We start from the raw sequence: 19,042 nt of genomic DNA, 5'->3' as shown, positions 1-19,042 counted from the left end.
AAGAAAAGGGAGGAGCCGCGAACCCCTCCAACTACTTGAGGCAAGCAAGTTTCGTCTGGTAAAGTTCTCGGTCCAAGCGACTCGCGACCGACCCCCAACGGTCCCTCCCCTCACGGCGCCACGACCCTGCGAGTGCGCAAGCTCCTGTCAAACGCGGTGACGGAGGCCGAAGAGAAAAAAAGGCGGGAGCCACCAATCCCAGGTGGAGCAAAATGGCGCGGGAGAACGAGATGCAGGAGTTCATCCGTAGCTTCTTCCGAGGCCGCCCGGACCTCAGGTGCGCTAGAGGCTGGAGCTGGGGTTGGAAAGGGCAGGGGCGGGACGGGGACTCCGTCGTGACACATGTCTCCGCAGCACGCTCACGCACTCCATCGTGCGGCGGAGGTTCTTGGCTCACGCGGGCCGCGACCACCTGGAGCCCGACGAGAAGCAGGCGCTGAAGAGGCTGGTGGAGAAGGAGCTGCTGAAAGTGCAGGTGTGGGCGCGAGCCTGGGCCACGGGAAGGCGGGGTTTGTTGCTGAGGAGGAGGGGCCTGGGAGGGGGTAGGGAACGCAAACTTGGTACATGTTTTGCCCCCGCGCACACGCAGGTGGATGAAGTGGGTGCCGGGGAAGAGAGGCCAGATCTTGCCAAGAAGGCAAAAAGGCCGCCCACCCCCAGCAGTAGCCCCGGGAGGAAAAGGTTCCGTTTCAATTCGGAGTCAGGTTAGTGTCTTCTGCATAGCGGGTTCATTGAAAAAGTATTTCCTGTGCGTGTATTATATCCCAAGGCATTAGATAAGGGCAAAAGGCCAGTGAGTCAGGAACCAGGAATGGGGTGGACTGATTAATAGCGGTGTTTCCTGTTGCCCTTCCCTCCATCTGTCAAAGGCAGCCAACCCCAAGCAGAGCGAGAGGGACAGGAGGAACCCATCCCAATATTCTTTTCTCTCCATGTTCCAGAGCCCAGCTCTGCAGCCTCCAGTCCAGACTGTTTTGTCCCCTCAGCAAAGAATGGGATGGCGGCAGAAGAAGTCAGTCCAGCTAAGGAGGAGAGTCCAAAGCGAGCCTCAAAGAAAGCCATTGAGGAGAGCAGTGATGAGGAAGAACAGCAAAGGGAACTGGCTGCAAAGACTGGCTTAGAGAAGGTGGCGGCCAAGGAAAGCAGTGAGGAGGAGGAAGAGGGCTCTGCCAGAACAAGTAAGGTCTCAAAGGAAGAGAGCAGTGAGGAACAGGAAGAGGAGGAGGAGGAGTCTAAAGGCAGGATTAGGAAGGAAACTGTGACGAGGAATAAGCAGGCACCAGGCAAAACCTCAGCCGATAGGAAGCAGGCCAGGGAGGAGAGTGAGGACAGTGAGGAGGAACCTATCCAGAAGACAAGAAAGAAGGCAGAGGGAAAGAAAGTTGCTAAAAGCCACCAGGAAAGTGAAAAGGACAGTGAGGAGGACGACACCCTAGCCAAAAAGAAAGATAACAGAGAGAAAGAGGAGGAAAATTGGAAAGCCGGAGCCCAGGGCAATGGAGGGAAAAAGTCATCTTGGGAGGAGAGGAGCTCTAAGCAGAAAAGCAGAACAGCAAGACTGCTGGGAGACTCAGAGGACAGAGAGGGACAAAAGGAAAAAGTAGCAGCAGGCAGCGGGGATGACAGCGGGGGAGATGACGAGCCCCTGGTGCAGAGGAAGAGAAAGGACAGAACCTCACGGAAGCATGGGAAAAGGCAGAGTGGAAGCAGCGAGGATGGGGGAGACAGCTGGAAAAAGCTGCAGCCAACTACTGAAGGTGCTGGAAAGACAGCCAAAGCGGGCAGTATCAGTGGTGAGGCGAGCGACTCGGTGAGGGAGGTGAGTGACAGTGAGGCAGAGGGTAGCCCTAAGCGGGAGAGGGAGAACCACTCTTTGAAGAGCTCCAGGAAAGGCAGGACACGAAGCTCCTCCTCTTCCACAGACGGCAGTCCGGAACCCAAAGGCAGGAAGGTGAGGGTGACGATGGGGTGGGAGGCCACCTTTAGGGAAGAGGGAGACCCTGACTCAAGTCCAGAAGGTTTGGCCTTCAGCCGCTGTCTTCGGCAGGCTGGCTCTGGTCGCCGCGGTGAGGACCACCCGGCTGTGATGAGGCTGAAGCGTTACATTCGGGCCTGCGGTGCCCATCGCAACTACAAGAAGCTGCTGGGCCCCTGCCGCTCACACAAGGAGCGCCTCAGTGTCCTCCGGGCAGAGCTGGAAGCCCTGGGCATGAAGGGTGAGGCCGGGTACGCCCTGGGGGCTGCAGGAGAGGGCCTGGGCGGCTGGGGAAGAGGGTCACCAGCCTCTTCTGCCCCAGGTAACCCTTCCTTAGAGAAATGCCGGGCCCTGAAGGAGCAGCGGGAGGAGGCGGCTGAGGTGGCCTCCTTGGACGTTACGAACATCATTAGTGGTTCAGGTGAGGGGTTTCCTCCTACTGTCCAAGAGATGGGGCTTGGATTTTCTCAGACAACTCATCTCCTGCTTTTCCTGCCCTGCAATCCAGGCCGACCACGCAGACGCACGGCTTGGAACCCTTCAAGAGAAGCAGACACCCCAGGGGAGCTATACTGCCGGACTTTGGGCTCAGAGGATGAGCAGCCCCGGGCCCCACCCCCAGACTGGTCACATATGCGCGGCATCATCAGCAGTGATGGAGAGAGTAACTGAGCCCCTCCGCTTCCCTGGGGGGCTCTCCACTGGTAGAAAGCAGACACAGAACCCACAACCCCTGTGCCAATGTGTGTCTGCAGAGCAGAAGCTGCTTTCTTCAAAGAAGACTTTGCACCCCCAGGGGCACAAATTTTTGGGGTCCTATTTCTCACATCCTCAGTTTAAGGTGTTTACAGGGGCTTATTTTTTGACTCAATAAAGGAGTTGTTTGAATCACCTCATCAAAAGTGGTCCCCACTTGGGGTGCCTGGCTGGCTCAGATAGAGGAGCACGTGACTCTTGATCTTGGGGTCTCTGAGTCTGGGGTGTAGAGATTACTTAAAATTTCAAAACCAGTCCAAACCATAACGGTCCCACCCTCACTCCCTGTCCTTTGAGTCAGGAAGGTGAGTAGCCGATGTCCCCACCCCAGTTTGGTTCCCTTTTATTTCCCCCAAGTTCTCCAAATGAAGGCCCAGCCCCCAGACCCTGCCATCTAGTCTGCCACCAGGCTCTATCGGAAAGGAGTGTGGCTCCTACCTCCCTTTCTCTGGCCCGGCCAGCAGGGCCCTCATCATCCTGCTTTCAAGCTGTGTTACATGCCTAACTGGGAAGAGAGTGAAAAACTGGCCTTAAGAAAAATGGGAGAAACACAGTGAAATGACTTGGGGACAGCCGGTGTTTACATCTTCCTTCTCCTCTTCTGGAAACAGCCCACTTAGTCTTTGGGCCAATTCTTTTCACCTTAAAGGAGTGGGTACAGGGCGTAGACCTGACCAATCCGAGTACCTCAGGCCTCTGGTTACAGACTGACCCAATGAAGTCACGTTAGGACTTTGCTGGCATACTCACTGCTGAGACTGCTGCTAAGGTGTAGGCCTGGAGCTGCCGGGAGCCCATGTGTGAAAGTGAACCTTCTGAAGATCTTTGAATCCCAAAGCAAAGGGAAGTAGAATTCATTTAAAGCTCTGGAGCCAGCCATACCCAAAGTCATTAAAACCACTGAAATTTTTAGTTACACAGCCCAATAAATCCCCTTTTTAAATACAAGTAATAATGTCACCTCCTGCCAAACAGTCCTTAATACACACCTTGGACAGAAACGGTGAGTCCTGGGGTCTGTTAGAATAACCAACAGTTTATTAAAAGCTTGCTGTGGGGCTCTGTGCCAACCCCATAGCCAGGAGGGGCTCCCATGTCTGCCCCCAGATCTGGGAGCAGCCCTTTCGAAGGTCCTTCCCTTGTTCCCCTGCCCTAGCTCTGATCTCAATTTAAAAAAAAAAAAAAAAAAAAAAGACAAGACGGCACAGGACGTCAGACAGCAACGGGGGGAATGGATAGACCAGGCAACCTGACCCCAAACCCCATCCTGATCCTTCTTTCCTAGGAAGGCCTTTTCCTTCTGTTCTCCCCACCCCAGACCTGCTCTGCCACACCCCAGGTCTGGGGGGCCTGGCATCCCCAGTCCACGGCCCCATTACACGGGGTAGTATAGTTCTCTGAATATAATATATCTAGACCCACCCTTCCCCTCCCCCAGGGGACCAGATGAATATTTGACACGCACATCTCCCTCCTTTCCCGAGGCTGTGGTGGAGAGAGACCCTGGCACCATGGTGGGGAGGCAGGGGCTCCTGGTCAGCCTTGAGGCACCTATGCCCAAGCTGGCCCCGGGCCACTGGCCAGCCCAAGAAGCTCATGAGATGAGGCAGTCTGAGGGGAGCTGGAGCCAACATCCTGTCCCCCACCCTTGGGTGGGCCTCACACTTAACAGCCCTCCAGGATCAGGCGCCACCCACCCCTGCCCCTGCCCCGTTCATCTGCTCATCCATCCTGCACTTCAGGAATAGAAGTGGGAGGAACCATTGAGGATGTGGGAAGCGACACTGGTGCTCCGGCTCAGAGGCCCAGGCACCGCAGCGGCAGGTGGGCCCACACTGTCACTGCCACTGCCCCCTGAGGCTGCCCGCCGCAGGGGCTGAGGGCTGTTTCTTAGCAGCAGCAGGGCTCCACCACGGGGTGTCCCACTCTGTGTGGGGGGCCCCAGCCAGTTTGGGGGACCTGGAGGAGCCAGCAGAGAGGGCTGACGCCAGGCCGGGGGGGGCATGCCCGGTGGAGGAGGACCATGGCTCCAATGTGCCCCTGATCGGGGAACAGGACGGGAGGGCCAGGCAGGGGCAGGGGGTGGAGCGGGATAGCCCTGGGCAGCAGCCTCGGCTGGGATGCCCCCCAGAGCCATACTGGAGAAGCCCAGCCTCATGCTCTCAGCATCGAAAGCCTCGATCTCACGGGCCTGCCGCTCGAGCAAACTCCGGATTCGCTCAGAGCGCCCTGTCTGCAAGGCCAGCAGCTCCTCTTCCACCTGGGACACCCAGAAGAGAGGTTAGCACGTCTGGGGGCGGGAAGTGGGGAGCCTGCCCTCCCCAGTGCGTCAAAGCCCCCTTACCCGCTGCTCCAGCAGTGCCCGCCTCAGAGCCACCCTCTGCTCCAGCTCCCGCAGCTCCCGCTCGTGCTGACTCTCTGTGCGGATCTTGATCTTGCTCTGGTAGGCATTGAGCAGCTCCAGCTCCTGCTGCAGCTGCTGCCGAAGGGCCTGGAATTCTGCCTCCTGGGTCTCATCAAGCCGCAGCTGGCAAAGAGAAGAATGCACTTTAGGGGCCTCCTCCCCCACCCCCACACTCCTCCCCTGCCCCAGGTAGGCTGGGCCCTCAGGTTTCAAGAAGCAGCCAGTCTCAACATCCACCAGAATGAAAGGTCGCCGTACCCTGTGACACAGCAATTACACTTCCAGGAATCTATGCCCCTGGTATACTCGCACATGTGCTCGGAGGAGCTCCCCGAAGCGTTGTAATAGCAAAATACTGGAAGCAACCTAAATGTCCACCAATAAGGGATGGGTTAAAGAAATGATGGTACATACATACCATGGAAAATTCTACACTGTTTCAAAAACGAGACAGGTGTACTGACATGGAAAGATGTCCAAGAAATAGGTGGAAAAAGAACAGTATGTACAATACGACTTCAGATTAAAATTGTACGTAGTTTTCCAAATATGCATAGGGAAAAAAAATCTAAAATACAACTATTAACCGCTACCTCTGAGAGGTGGAATTGGGTGAGAGAGTGGTAATGACTAGGGGCACTTTGATGTTTTATTCTACGTGTAGTTTTTAATTGGCCCATTCCAGTGTTGTTGTGTGATCACTCTTATTAGAACAGGAATCTTCAAAATCCTCCAGAAGTCTGAGTAAATCGGCCCAAGGGCCACAGTCATTTTGATGTGCTCCCTGTTAACACATTAAACTAACTCAGGCCCAGGAAAAAATTATAGCCACTCTTTGCTTGGTGGTTCTTGGTAGTCAGGCTGGCTTTGACAAGACCTTAAGAAAATACTTGAGAGAGACAATAAAACCATTGCGGAGAATACGGACAGTGGGAGGATCCAAATTTCCCCCAAGAACAAAAGCCCCGTCTTTGTCCACACTCCCCATTCCCACTGTCCATAACTAAGCCAGGCGTACAGAAGCCAGCCTCCACCATGCTCCCTCCCTGGACCCCAGGCCTCACCGCCTGTGAGCTGAGCATCTCGGAGATGGACTGGTCGTACTGCTCGGCTAGGATGGCCAGCTTGCGGGTCTGTTCTTCCTTGAGCCGCTTAAGGAGGCTCTTGTGCTGAGCTTTGGGCGTGGTCTCCAGCAAGTGTGCCCGCAGGGCCTTGTACTGCCGAGTCTGGATCTTACACGTCTCCTGGAACTGCTTCTTGATCTGCAGCTCCTTAGACTATGCAGTGGACGGACCAAGGGGAGATGGGGGCAAGGGAGAGGAGGAGGAACAACCGGGGAGAGGGGAAGAAGAGAGAGAGAGAGAAGAGGAGACAGAAGCAGAGACAGGGAGAGGGAGAGAAACAGAAAACATGTTAGACAGAGGGGGCGGGGGGAGCTGTATACAGACAGACATGGAGAGATGGGATCGTGTTGAGAGATCAGAAAGATTCTCAATGGGCAAGATATACAAAGTAAACAAGACAGGTTCCAAGAGCAAGTTCAGAGTTGGGTAGAAAACTCACAAGAAACAGCAGGAGAGTTTATGGACAGGGAACTGAAAATCTTTAGGGTACTGAGCGTACACACGAAGCTCTGACCATGCAAAGAGGGAGAAAATACAACCCAGAGACGGAAACCCAGGAGCAGATACAGAATGTGCACAAGAGTGAGAGAACCAAGTCACACAACACACCCATGGAAGAGAGTGACACAGCTAAGGAAAGACAGAGGAAGTCCCAGGTTCAGCACCTCAGGGTGGGAGGGAGGGAAGGAGGATAAGCTCCAAGCCAAGAAATGGATAAGGAGTGCCCCATCTTGGGCCACACCAGGGAAAGGGCCAAAAGAGGTGGCCAGAAAGGGCCTGACAAGTTCAATGGGCCAGCAGCTGCTACCTGACCAATCTTCACATTCCAGTCCCACCCCTTATGTACTCAGCTCCCACTCCAAGCCCACAACCGATCCCATTTCCATGGGCCCCCAATCTGCCTGGCCCCCCAAACTCACCACCCCTACTGTAGAGGGTTTGCAGTCCCATTCCCAAGCCCTCTAGGGTAAAGCCTAATGCCAGGAGAGAACTTCAGCTCCCAGACAGAAGGGAACCACATAGGGAATGGGTTGGGAGAAAATGCAGGGGATGAGGACAAAAGGACCCGGAACCTAAGGACTCTCTGGAAAGAATCCACCAATGGGGGGAACTATGGGACCAAGAAGTTCTTGGAAGCTCAACAGGGGCTCAGACCTCCGAGCTGGTGGTGGTCATGGTGCAACGAAGCTATGAAGGCAGAGAGGATGAGGCTGAGGAGTGAAAGGGGTTAAGATAACGTAGATGGGGGTGAAGAGGTCATGGAACTGGGGGCCAAGGGTCCAGATTGGGGGCATACCCGGGAGGCTAGGCGGCAGGACAAAGCAGACAGAGGCAGCCTGGGCCAAAGGTACAGTTCCGCTCAGATATTTTATTTGTGTTTGTCTTTTTCTTTTTTTGGTGGGGTAAAGGGGACAGGTTGGAAGGGAGACAGAAAAACAAAATCAAAGAGAGAAAAAAAAAAACATGACTTCCCACCCACCGTGCCACCCCTGGCCCCAGGCCTGAGTTGATGAGGGTGAGGATGAGCACACACACAGCGGGAGAACAGCAATAATTTAGGGTGGGGGAGGAGTGTCGGGAGACCACAAAGTGTAACTTCCGGACTCCATGGTGGAGGCTGCCTGTCTAAAGGTCCAAAGGACTGGGGTGAGGTGGGGAAGCATACTAAGGAAGGAGGGGTGAAAGGGAGGAGAGGATTGGGACTGGAGAAACCTCACTGAGTAGTGGGAGATAAAGTGCTCGATGCTCCAGATTCAGGCTGAGGGAGGAGCTAGAGTTGGTTACCTCCAGGGAGGCAGGGCCCGGGACTGACGGGCTCGGGATCGCCGCCCAGTTAGAGTCCCAGGTGCTGGCTGGCGAGAAGCAGGAGGCCCTAGCCGGCGCTGACTGCGTGGCAGCAGCCGGGGGATACGGCTGGGCCTCTCGCCCCGGAGCAGGCCCCAGCTGGCCAGGGTGTGGATGGCCCAGGGGGGCAAGTGGGAGGCTAACCCCTGGCTGGCCCGTGCCAGGCGCCAGTTCCAGCCCTTGCACAGGGTCCAAAACCTTGCCAACAGGGCTAGTGGGTGTCGGGCAGTGCGGGGATTACCCCGCCGGGGCCCAGGGACAGGCAAACGGCTGCGGAAGCCATCCTTATTGGTTTTGGGGTAGAGTGCAAACAGGCCCCGGTCCCCCACAGCCCCACAACCCTGTAGGGCACGAAAGGCCATGGGCGATAGGCGCAGTAGAGCCCGTAACCAGAGTCGAGAGATACCCCGGCGCATCCGGGGGCCCTGCTGCCGCACCCATTTGCCCCCAGCTGCAAGAGCTGCCAGAGGTAGAGCCAGACGTGGCCAGGCTAGGAGCCAGGAGGCCCCAAGGCCCAGAGGGACACCCATAAGGCCACGGCGCCAACTCAGACCCAGGACGGCCCCCAGTGCGGTGCCCTGGGCCAGGAGTAGGAACAGACTGGGGGGCAGGTGCAGAGCTGTACAAAGAAGTAGGTAGGAGGCCCCCAGGCCCACCAGCCCCACCTCAAGGGCCAGCAGTGATGCCTGCAGGCCACCCCCGCCCTGCGCTGCCAGCAGTGGGAGTAGCAGCAGAAGTAGTAGGGGCAGGAGGCCAGAGGAGGACCCCACTGCAAAGGACAGGCCTGCCAGGAGACCATGGGACAGAAGTCCAGGGAGCTGGTTAGCAGGGCTGTGCCTCAGATGTGTTGGGGGGGGTTCAGGGGGGATGTCTGGTGAGGGACAGCCATCTCCAGGATCCCTCAGGGTCCTAACTGGAGCTCCCTCTTCCTCTTCTTCCTCCTCCTCGGGGACTGGGGTTAGTGCTGGGCCTGGGATCCAGCCAAGCTCAAATTCCTCATCCAGGAGGCTCCCGTCCTCCTTGCCCCATAACCTCCATTCCTCAGCCGCCTCCTGGCCTACAATGCTCCTCTCCTGGGATGCCAGGGATGGGACTCTAAGTTCTTCTATCTCCTCCTCAGGCAGATCCCAAACTTCCTCCTCAACCAAACTCCTATGTTTTTGTGGGCCGGGACTAGAGATTCCTGATTCTTCCCCCAACATCCTCTGTTCCTCTGGCTCCAAGGTGGCCCCTTCCTTTCCCAGAATCCTTCTCTCTGGAATTGCTTCCTCCTCCTCTCCCAGAATTCTTTGGTTCAGTACTGCCTCCTGGCCAGATGAGCAGGGCTGCTCTTCTCTAGGGGTGCCTGTGCTGGGTGGTCCCAGAGCCCCAGGAATGGGGAGCGGGAGGCCCGGGGGACGCTGGCCTGCACGTACTTTGAGGCTCTTGGGCTGCTGGCGAACCTGGGCCGCATGCTTCTGCCGCAACTCTTGCTCACGCCGCTTGTTGTACTCCAGCTGGTTGCCCAGCTCCGTCTGGTGCTGCAGGCGGGTGAGCTCCGCCCGTGTGCGCTGGACGGCCTGGAGCTGCCGTAGCTCCAGCTCCCGCGTGGCCTCATGCTGCCGCAGCAGCAGTGCACACTCCAAGTCCTTCTGGGTCTGCTTCTTGTTCAAATCCTGAGGCAGAAGGGAGGCAGGGCCCGAGCCCAGTCAGGAAGCCTTGTTGGTGTCAAGAGAGCCCCAGGGCTCCCTGGCAGAGGGAGCTGAGCACAGGGAGCTAAGTGGTGTAAGGGAGCCAAGCTCCTGGCTGGTGTGGGAGCAGAAGCCTAGGGAGCTCTAGCGGGGTCTGGCAGGCAGGAGGGAACAAGCCAAGCTATAACATGGAAGAGGGCAAAAGGGGACAGATGATCCCAAGCGAGGCAAATGAAGGGGTAGATGCCTGTGCTGTGGGAGAGAATGGGGGATCGGGTGGCCCACCTCGCGCAGCAGGTCCTGGTCCAGGCTGTGACGCGCCAGCAGCATCTTGCGCTTGTATTGGCGACACTGAAGCTCAAAGTACTGGCGCTGCCGCCGCAGCAGCCCCGCTTCCTCCTCCGCCTGGCACTGCTGGAGCTGCTCCTTCTGCCGCAGAAGCCACTCGGCCTTCTCCCGCTTGGGGGTGCTGGGGTTCTCCTGGAGCTCCTGGGCAAGGCGGTGGGGAGGGCGGGGGTCAGGGCACCTTGCCCACCACAGGCCCCACCCACAGCTGCGGCCCCGTCCCACCTCTTTCAGCTGTTCCTTCCGTAGTTTGTACGTTCGCTTCTGAGCCTCCAGTAGGGCGGCCAGCTCCTTCTTCTGCTGCCCGAGGATGTGCTGCTGGAACTTACGCTCCTCGGCCTGGGCCGCTCGGGCCTCCTTCTCACCGATGGCCTGGTGCCGCCGGGACAGCTTTTCTGCCTCAGCCCCAAAGCCAGCGCGCTGGGCCTCAAGCTCCCGCTGCAGCCTCGCGCTGTGCTCCTCCCGTTCACCCCGCAGCCTCGACTCCAGGGCCAGCAGCTGTTTCTGGTGCTGTCGTCGCATCCGCTTATAGCCGCTCAGCTGCTCCCGCAGCGCTGAGTCCTGCTCGTGTTCCTGGATCTGGCGGCTGACCTGGGGCAGAGAGAGGATGAGAAGCGGGGCTCAGCCCTGCCCCATCTCATTAACACACAGAGCGTAACAACCGTTGTGCTCTACTGGAGAACACGCGTTTCAGACTCACAGGTTTAATTCTTATCTGGTGCTTTCCTCACACTCAGCCCCCTGGAGCCTGCTGCCTCCACAGGATGATGGGCACACAGTCAAATTCACAGACTGTGAGACCCGCCCTGGGCCCAGCACAAAAGTGGCAACAATTCAAATAAATTCAAAATCAGAAATACCTGGGCTACACTCCCAGCTCAGTCACTTACTAACCCTGTGACTTCAAGCAAATGAACGACGCTAAGCCTCAGTTCCCTCGCCAGCTAAATGGGGCAATGATATCCTTTTGTAAGAAGCTGTGGAGATCCAACTCTGCTACAGATGAACTAGTGTCTAATAAAACGCTCTGATCTGACAAGTGTTGGCTTCCTTCCATTTCACCAAACACAGTAAGGACTCCTTACACAGCCCAGGTACGGAGCTGGGAGCTTGGCCACGAGATGCTGGGAGTATCAAGAACACTGGGCCTGGATGTCCCCATCTGAGGTTTAGAGTCCAGATCCCATTGTCAAGTAGGCATGACTCCAACCAATCCCGGTGGCCAAGTCCCTGGAAGTTACAGACCTCTCTGCACAGCACCAAAAGCACTAAGCATCACAGAATCTGAAGGGCTGTCCCAGCACGACACTCAACCACAGGTGTTAGCCATAGAATGTATTAGACTGACCACTGGCCTCTAAGGTAACTGATGTTGGTGCCTGCAGCTAAGCAAGAATGTAATCTAATGGTGCATTGAAAGTGTAGACGAAAACTATGTTCTATGAAAAGTCTATCCATTTTTTTCCTGTGAACGGAGAAAAACATCAACCATGACTTGATTTTAGGAAGATCAAGATCCTGCTTAATTTGAAAATTTGAGAACCACCCAAGGTGTTTGGGCAAGAGCCTTGGACAACAGCACATCTGAGTCACGATTCTCTTGTTTCTCCAATGGACTTGTACCCTCTCCCTCCAAAGGAGCTGGAAGGATGAGATGCAGGCATGGGTGTGGGCCTGAGAGCCAACCAATGGTATGAGGCAGACACTGGCCACCATTCCTTGCCCTCCAGGGATGTAAAAATCCAGCACACCTGTCATAATGCCATTTGGGAGCAACACCACACAGGGATGTGAAGCACCTGGCTGGCCAGGAGCCTGGGAAGACCCCCAGGACATACTACTTAAGCCTAGCCATGAGGATGGAGTAAGAGTTTACCAAGCTTGGAATACCCATATTGGGCGATGTGACCAAAGCAGTCTGTTGAGAGCATGGAGTGGGGAAGGTTGAGGAGAGAAGGTGAGAGAAACAACAGAAAGTGAGGGTGGAATCTGCACTTAATGCAGTGCCACAGCTGGGAAAGATCATCTCAGGACTTAGAGTCCGGGGCAGCCAGGCTGAGGGCGGATGGCCATGCTTACCAGGGAGGCAGTACGGATGGTGGCAAAGTGGTCCCGGTTGCGGCAGTAGGCCCGGCGGCGGGCAGAAGAGGTGGTAGAGGTGGGAGCCGGGGCTGCCGGCGGCTGGAGAGGGCTGGGGGTCATCTCTGGCTGGTAGGGGTCATCATACAGGTTGTCAGAACCCTAGAGGAAGGGAAGGTAAAAGGGCTGTCCAAGGTTTAGAGGTTACTGGGCCCAAACGGAGTTCCCTGGAGACCCAGTGAGACTTAGAGAAGTAATCACACGGGAGGGAGAGCTGGGGACTGGCCTTGGCACCGTCAGGCTTACTGAGGGCGAGGTGCATACCGGCAGTCGGTGGATGATGGAACTGTGGGAGGTGACCGTATGCTCTCCCTCCTGCATCATAGCCATCTCTCGGGCTTCGGGCCCTTCCTCTTCCTCCTCTTCCTCTTCTTCCTCCTCCTCCTCCTCCTCGTTGTCTGAAGCATCTGCTAGGCTGTTGACCGAACTGCTCTGGCTGGAGGCGCTGATGGACATGCTGGGCACTGAATGGCTACTCTCTAGACTCGTCAGCGTCCCAGCCCGGTGCATGTAGGGCTCAGCCTCCTGCGGACAGGGCGCAGGCTGTTGGGCAGGGAAGGGGAAGGACAAGGGGAGAGTGTATAGAGGTAGCACAGGGAGACAGAAGGTAGGAAGAGGGAGAGGGAAAGTGAGCCAAGCAGCTGCCAGGAGGCAAGCACAACACAGTGGTATAGAAGGGTGGTATGGTAAGCTGGGTCACCTCCTCTTCCTCTGGGGCCTCAGCACCAGGGCCATTGGGTGCCTCTTGGAACAGTATCTTCTTCATCTTACGGTACTGCAGGTTGTCTAGCTCCCGCACAGCATCCTTAGTTCTCTGGATTAAGTCCATGATGACTGTGGGTGGCCGCTCCCGGAGCACAAAGCGGTGCTGAGGGGAGAGAATGCTGAGGCCTGCTGCCGAGCACCCTGCCCCCCAATATCCCATGGGCTTTGGCATTCCCTCTGCCCTGAGATACTTCCCTGGGACTCACGTCCACCATGAACTGATGCTAGCCTTGTCCTAACCCCTGCTCCCGTGTGAATTTTCACCACCCAATCACTACTCCTGGGGCAGGCTCCTGTTCTTCCAGGCTTGGCTGACAGACAAGAATAGTCAGGAGATCTGGATTGTAGTCCAGGTCCTCTGTCAAAGTGCTGTGTGCCCCTGGACATATCATGAGGCCTCTCTGGACCTCATAAGGTATCCCACGATTATAAAGCAAATAGGTCAAACTAGCCTGTCTACATCAGTTCCCAACTAGGGTTCCTTAGGCCTCCATCGATCTGTGAAGGGAACAGGGGCCCCTCTACTTTTGATAACTCAAAACACACCTAAGGGAAATCATACATTTACCCAAGACAAGGCTACACAGGCTTTTGGCTTGAATTACATCAGATCAGTGTGGTAACCCTGGTTATCACACGCAGACCAGAAGCTCTGGCTGGCAATTACATACATCTTTGATTAATAAAAGATAGGAAAACAAATTATTACTTAATTAGTAAAGGCAGTCTTCTAGACAAAATCTTGCAAAACACAGAGTCCACTGGGCACTGGGAATGGGGGTGGGAATTCATAGGTGAAGTGGCTGGTGGGGGAAGAACTGGGAATCACTAATGTCACTGAGGGGCTCCTCAAGTGATTCTAACAAGCCACAGTTCTAGGAGAATGCTATGGCAGTGAGCCCTCACCTTCAGAAGAACCTCTGAGGTTGGTCTGTCTTGAGGGATCTTCTGAAGACAGGAGTCAACAAAATTCCGGAAGTACTCAGACCTAAATGTCATGGGACGATAAGGGAGAGGTGGGAAGGGCATGAGCCATGCAGCCTTACCCTACGGAAGGTCTAACCCCTGGGCCCAGGAATCCCAGTCCTCACCAGTGTCCTGACTGGAGCACGGGGGACTCATTCTGTGCAATGTGATATAAGGCACTCATCGCATTCATGTTGAACAGCGGTGGTTTCCGTTCCGCTACAGAAAAAGGTCAACAGGGAGAGGGTGAGAGGTGGCAGGTAGGCAGAGGAGGCTAGAATGGAAATCCAAAGAGTTGGGTCCACACCTCAGCTCCCTGACTTCCTTGATGACCAATTCTCATAATCTCAATTAATTCCCTCTGTGAAATGTAATACTGATCCTCTCCCCTGCACACAGTGGAGGAGGGATCAAAGAAAACAACATGTGCATAAGCACCGAAGGAGGCAGAAGGAAACAGTTATCAGCCCAACTAACATTAGGTTCCAAATAAGAGCAAAAAACTTCCCAAGTGTTATGGTGAAGTTAAGGAAAAACAAGACATGGGTCCTATCCTCAAGGAACTTCCAGTCTAACAGGGAAGGAGACAGAAAAACGGCTGGGAAGTGGGATGTGCATGGTGGGCCCTCAAACTGGTACAGAGACAGGGGATCAAGGGCAGGTCTTTTGGAAAAAGGGATACTGGACCTAGGCCTCAGACGAGAAGTTACAAGCCAGGAGCTCCTTGTGGGCCAGAAAAATGTTTTGTACTGTTTATGTTTTTTGGCTTGAACACTGTTTTTTTTTTTTTTTTTAAGATTTTACTTAATTTATTTGACAGAGAGAGAAAGAGACAGTGAGAGAGGGAACACAAGCAGGAGGAGTGGGAGAGAAGCAGGCCTCCCGCAGAACAGGGAGCCCGATGCGGGGCTCAATCCCAGAACCCTGGGATCATGACCCGAGTTGAACGCAGACACTTAATGACTGAGCCCCCCAGGAGCCTCTAAACAGTGATTTTTTAAAAAAGATTTTATTTATTTATTTGACAGAGAGATCACAAGTAGGCAGAGAGGCAGGCAGAAAAAGAGAGAGAGAGAGAGGAGGAAGCAGGCTCCCTGTCGAGCAGAGAGCCTGATGCGGGGCTCGATCCCAGCACGCTGAGATCATGACCTCAGCCGAAGGCAGAGGCTTAACCCACCGAGCCACCCAGGTACCCTAAACAGTGATTTTTGAATGAAATTCTAACCTAACAATTTAACAACCATCATCATCATCACCGCCATCATCTGAATTTCAAGTTTCCACTAAAGAATTAGAGCTGATGAAAAGGAGCTGACATTCCTGCACAATGCTGGGCTAGAGCTAAGCAACAGCAATCTCCAGTTTGCTAGAGCCTTCTCCACACTGCTTCTCTGATGCAGACTATCAGCTGTCATTTATAATCAGGACTGATTGTTTCTTTGGTAGTAGAGAAATAGTTCTCTGCATCCATGTCTCTACCAAAAACTAGAAATATAAAGGACAGCTCTCAATTTTTCTCATAGCTGGCCTGTTTCACATATTTGCATCACCTGTCCGGCTGTGTCCTTAAATGGCAAATGCAGACATGTGGAGATGGAGAACAAGAATATGTCCAAATCTCGGACTTTGGGGAGAAGACACAATATAAACCAAGGCAAGAAAGTAGAAAAGCTCACGGCATGCTCAGGAGGAGAAAGCCAACCTTCTGGCAGCGGAACCTTCAGCTTGGTGGAAGGAAGGGTGGGGATGGCGTCAGTCTTGAAGGCATGGGGAGCATTAAGGGCTTACGGAGGGGAGCGAAGCAGCAGCACTCAGTGAGGGCGGATCTCTCTGGCGTAAGAGAGACTGGAGGGAAGAAGAGACTATAGGTAGGAAACATCACCACAGGAAGTCACTGATAAGAGGACCTAAGGGCATTTCTTTCTGTGGCAACTAGCTATGCCTGGCACCACGTTGAAGGCTTTATGAACACTACCGCGCAAATAGTTGTTTGAGTAGTGTAAGCTGGACAGGGCTTCAAGGCCTCATGAACTCACTTGAGCCTAACTCTCTGGCTTTATCACTCACTGCTTTTTACATGGCATTACCTGCAATATTCCGAAAAACTGAAGCTAGTCTCAGCTCCCCATGTCTGCTCTTACCTGTCTGGAATGCTCTTCCCTACAGTCTTCACACAGCTACTCTTTGTCTTACGGTTCTGCCTAGACATCTCCAATATGAGGAGACCTTCCTCAGCCCCTGAACTAGGTCAAGTCCTTTGTTTTATGGTTGTACTGTTCCTATAACTTCTCCTTTCAGCTTCTATCACACTGAGAAAAAACAGGCCTGTTTCGCCAACTAGAAGGTAAGTTCCATGAGGGCAAGAACCACATTTGCTGCTATACCCCCAGAACCTGCTACCATAGCATGGCACACAGTGGGCATTCAAAAAAGATATAGGGGTGCCTGGGTGGTTCAGTCGCTTAAGCGTCTGCCGTTGGCTCAGGTTATCCCAGGGTCCTGGGAGAGAGCCCTGCATCGGGCTCTCTGCTCAGTGGGGAACCTGCTTCTCCCTCTTCCTCTGCCTGCCGCTCCCCCCTTGCTTGTGTTCTCTTTCTGTGGGATAAATTAAAACTAAAAAAAAAAAAAGAAAGAAAGAAAGAAAAGAAGACAGAGAACTAGAGTAGTGGATAGGAAGGGAAGAATGCTTCGAAATCTTCAGGTCTAAGAGCTGTTAGGATTTGACAGCTGACTGACTTGGGGACCAAGGGTAGAGTCAAAATGGACAGGAGTTTGAAAGCTTGAGGATGAGATGGTAAGGGGATGGCAAGAGAAAGAGAAAGGAGTGGGGAGAAAAAAGGACGAGGGAACAGAGGATGCGTCCTTACCCAGCTCGATGCAGGTTATCCCCAAGGACCAGACATCCACCTTGCCATCATACTGCCCCTCATCCATTGCCAGGATCACCTCTGGAGCCATCCTGGGAGAAAGGTCAGAACAAAGAGGCTGACCAGTCACCCAGACTCTGCCAACTCCTGCTCCCAACATCCTGGGGACTCTCTCCACTCACCACTACTCCCACTCACCAGTATGGGGTGCCCACAAAGGAGTTGGCGGGTGCCATGATAGATGCAGAGCCGAAGTCCCCCAGCTTCACCAAGCCTGGCTCTGATAGCAAGATGTTTCCAGCCTTCACATCCCTGCCAGAGACAAAGCACAGAGATAAAGGCATGCATCTCAGGAAGGCTGGGCAGGGCTTCAGCACCAAGTTTCCACGAAGGCCACAGTCCAGCCGAATGAGGAATGTAGACTGCACCCCCTCACAGCCACCGTCGCTGCAGCTCGTACCTATGGATCATGTTGTGGGAGTGCAGGTAAGCCAGGCCCTGAAGGGCCCCGTGTGTCACAGCTGCGATCTCCACCTCCTGAAGGGGCTTCTTGTGCACTGGGGAGTGAGGGAGAAACATCAAACTGAAGGGAGCCCAAGGGTGGGGATTGAACAAGCTCTCCTGATCCCTTCCCCTACAGCTTCTTTGCTCTTCTCCCTTCTCCCACTTGTTGGCCAGAGCCACTTACCTTCTAGAAGGTCAGAAGCTGAGCCCAGGCAATACTCCATCACCAGCTAAGAAAGGGTAAAGGATCAGAGATAAGCATATCCAGCCACCCCTGCCCCATCTCCCTTGGGCAGAGATCCAGAAAGTGTCTCTGCCTATCCTCCACTCAGTCACTGCACCCGGGGGTAAAAACAGAGAGGAAGGACAACTGAGAAAACGACATTGTTGCAGGAGAATCCCTAGAGCCAGGGCCTCCTCTAGAAACAGCCCAAGATGCCACTACTCCCAACTGAATCTCTTCAAAGTCCCATTCTATCTCCATTTCCTCCAGCCCATGTGCCCCTTTCCAACTACTAACAGTTTACGTCAATCTTCAAACCAGCCTCTCCTTCTGGACAAGCACTGCTATTCATGGGTTTGTCTGAGGACTCAAGTTGGGGGAGATGTCCTCCTCTCCAAGGTCCCTATAACGGCACCTGGAATAGGGCCCACCTAAGAGACTAGACCAGGACAAGGATGGGGTCAAAGATCAGGCCAGAGTCGGGGGCTAGCTCACCCAAGCTGTGTGCTCCCTCAGGTAACAGCCCCGGTACTGAATGGTATTGGGGTGCCGGAGCTTCTGCAGGAACCGCACCTCCTTGATGATATCCTGCCACTTCTGAGAGGAGGTCAGGGGAACAGAGGCTTACTCAGCCTAAACATTGAGACTGGGGACCCCTGCCCTGCCCCCTACCAGTCTCGTCAAACCTAACCCACCTCATTTGACTGCTTCCCACTGTATGACATCTTCTTGATGGCCACCACCTCACTATTCCGGACATCTCGGGCCTGTAAGACCAGATCAGAAGGTGGTGAAGGCCCCTGGTGAGAATTGGGCAGTGGGAAGTCTTGTTGGCCCAACAGGGGAGGGCAGGAGAGGCTGGTGTGGTACAGCAGTGTGGAGGGCTGTGGACCCACAGCAGGAAGAATGCAGTGCCTGTCCCTACCCCATTTTCCTAAACCCCAACTCACAAAGTACACAGCTCCAAAACTGCCATGGCCAATTTCCCGGAGATCAGAGAAGAGCTTTTCAGGGTCATCCTTGAAGAAGAGCTCAGCCACATCGGGGTCCTTCAGGCTCCCGGCCCGGCCCCCAGCTGGCATGATGGCCCCTGGGGGCCCTGAGAGTGGGGCCTGACCTGGAGAATGAAGAGCAGACCCTTAGAGCAAAGATGGGACACTCAGAGAGAGAAAGGAAGGGGCCTCTCAAGTTTCTGCCTTCTCCTCCACTAGTTCCCTGATGAGGGGGAGGCACCGCAGAGGAAGGGCAAGGGGGAGATTAGGAACAACATCAAAGCTCCAAAAAAATGAAGTTGCCCTGGCAACCAGAGCACGGGGGCCGGGTCCCTGGAGTCCCTAAAACTGCTAGGAAGACTGAGAGCAAAGGATCCTCACCACCCCCAGCCCTCAATAAGATCCATTTCTCTACAACCTTTACTTCTCCCCCTCAAGAATAAAAGATCCCACCTCCCAGCCAGAAC

The 19,042-nt window shown here is 54.6% G+C and overlaps 3 protein-coding genes across 5 annotated transcripts in view; 1 reads left to right on the top strand and 2 right to left on the bottom strand.

Annotated features, from left to right (window-relative positions):
• The first annotated feature begins 143 nt into the window (after positions 1-143).
• Positions 144-4,004, top strand: HIRIP3 (HIRA interacting protein 3). Its single transcript, XM_045994324.1, has 7 exons — positions 144-277; positions 355-475; positions 590-704; positions 942-1,951; positions 2,048-2,216; positions 2,298-2,396; positions 2,484-4,004. The coding sequence occupies exons 1-7, from the start codon at positions 213-215 to the stop codon at positions 2,645-2,647; spliced, it is 1,743 nt and encodes a 580-aa protein (XP_045850280.1). The 5' UTR covers positions 144-212; the 3' UTR covers positions 2,648-4,004.
• TAOK2 (TAO kinase 2) lies at positions 3,748-18,668 on the bottom strand. Of its 3 annotated transcripts, none has more exons than XM_045994322.1 (18): positions 18,534-18,668; positions 18,279-18,350; positions 18,079-18,180; positions 17,545-17,590; positions 17,317-17,413; positions 17,055-17,168; positions 16,857-16,948; positions 14,115-14,208; positions 13,930-14,011; positions 12,959-13,126; positions 12,523-12,801; positions 12,199-12,360; positions 10,345-10,710; positions 10,060-10,263; positions 9,520-9,759; positions 6,200-6,412; positions 5,076-5,258; positions 3,748-4,991 (listed from the first exon to the last, which is right to left on the bottom strand). In XM_045994322.1, exons 1-18 carry the CDS (start codon positions 18,663-18,665, stop codon positions 4,470-4,472), a joined length of 3,168 nt encoding a protein of 1,055 aa, XP_045850278.1. In that variant the 5' UTR covers positions 18,666-18,668; the 3' UTR covers positions 3,748-4,469. The 3 variants fall into 3 exon arrangements, with proteins under 3 accessions (XP_045850278.1, XP_045850279.1, XP_045850277.1); XM_045994323.1 differs by having other exon boundaries at positions 12,523-12,783; XM_045994321.1 differs by lacking the exons at positions 3,748-4,991; positions 5,076-5,258; positions 6,200-6,412 and having other exon boundaries at positions 7,655-9,759; positions 12,523-12,783.
• TMEM219 (transmembrane protein 219) overlaps positions 18,569-19,042 on the bottom strand; it is a 45,672-nt gene continuing 45,198 nt past the window's right edge. Inside the window, exon 6 of the mRNA XM_045994330.1 lies at positions 18,569-18,700. The gene's annotated coding sequence lies outside the window, so the exon portion shown is untranslated. The remainder of the gene's footprint in view (positions 18,701-19,042) is intronic.

This window comes from Meles meles, chromosome 21 (assembly GCF_922984935.1).
Source record: "Meles meles chromosome 21, mMelMel3.1 paternal haplotype, whole genome shotgun sequence".
In the NCBI taxonomy this organism is placed as follows: Eukaryota; Metazoa; Chordata; class Mammalia; order Carnivora; family Mustelidae; genus Meles; species Meles meles.
Note: the sequence above shows the minus strand (reverse complement) of the source record. Positions and strands in the feature narration are given on the sequence as shown.

Excerpts from the sequence above, each read along its gene's own strand:
- HIRIP3 (XM_045994324.1), top strand. The coding sequence starts at position 213 with ATGGCGCGGGAGAACGAGATGCAGGAGTTCATCCGTAGCTTCTTCCGA. Across the intron at positions 705-941 it reads CCGTTTCAATTCGGAGTCAG|AGCCCAGCTCTGCAGCCTCC; the intron begins GTTAGTGTCTTC and ends TCCATGTTCCAG. Across the intron at positions 2,397-2,483 it reads GAACATCATTAGTGGTTCAG|GCCGACCACGCAGACGCACG; the intron begins GTGAGGGGTTTC and ends CCTGCAATCCAG.
- TAOK2 (XM_045994321.1), bottom strand. The coding sequence starts at position 18,665 with ATGCCAGCTGGGGGCCGGGCCGGGAGCCTGAAGGACCCCGATGTGGCT. Across the intron at positions 14,209-16,856 it reads GATAACCTGCATCGAGCTGG|CGGAACGGAAACCACCGCTG; the intron begins GTAAGGACGCAT and ends CTTTTTCTGTAG. Across the intron at positions 14,012-14,114 it reads GTGCTCCAGTCAGGACACTG|GTCTGAGTACTTCCGGAATT; the intron begins GTGAGGACTGGG and ends CATGACATTTAG.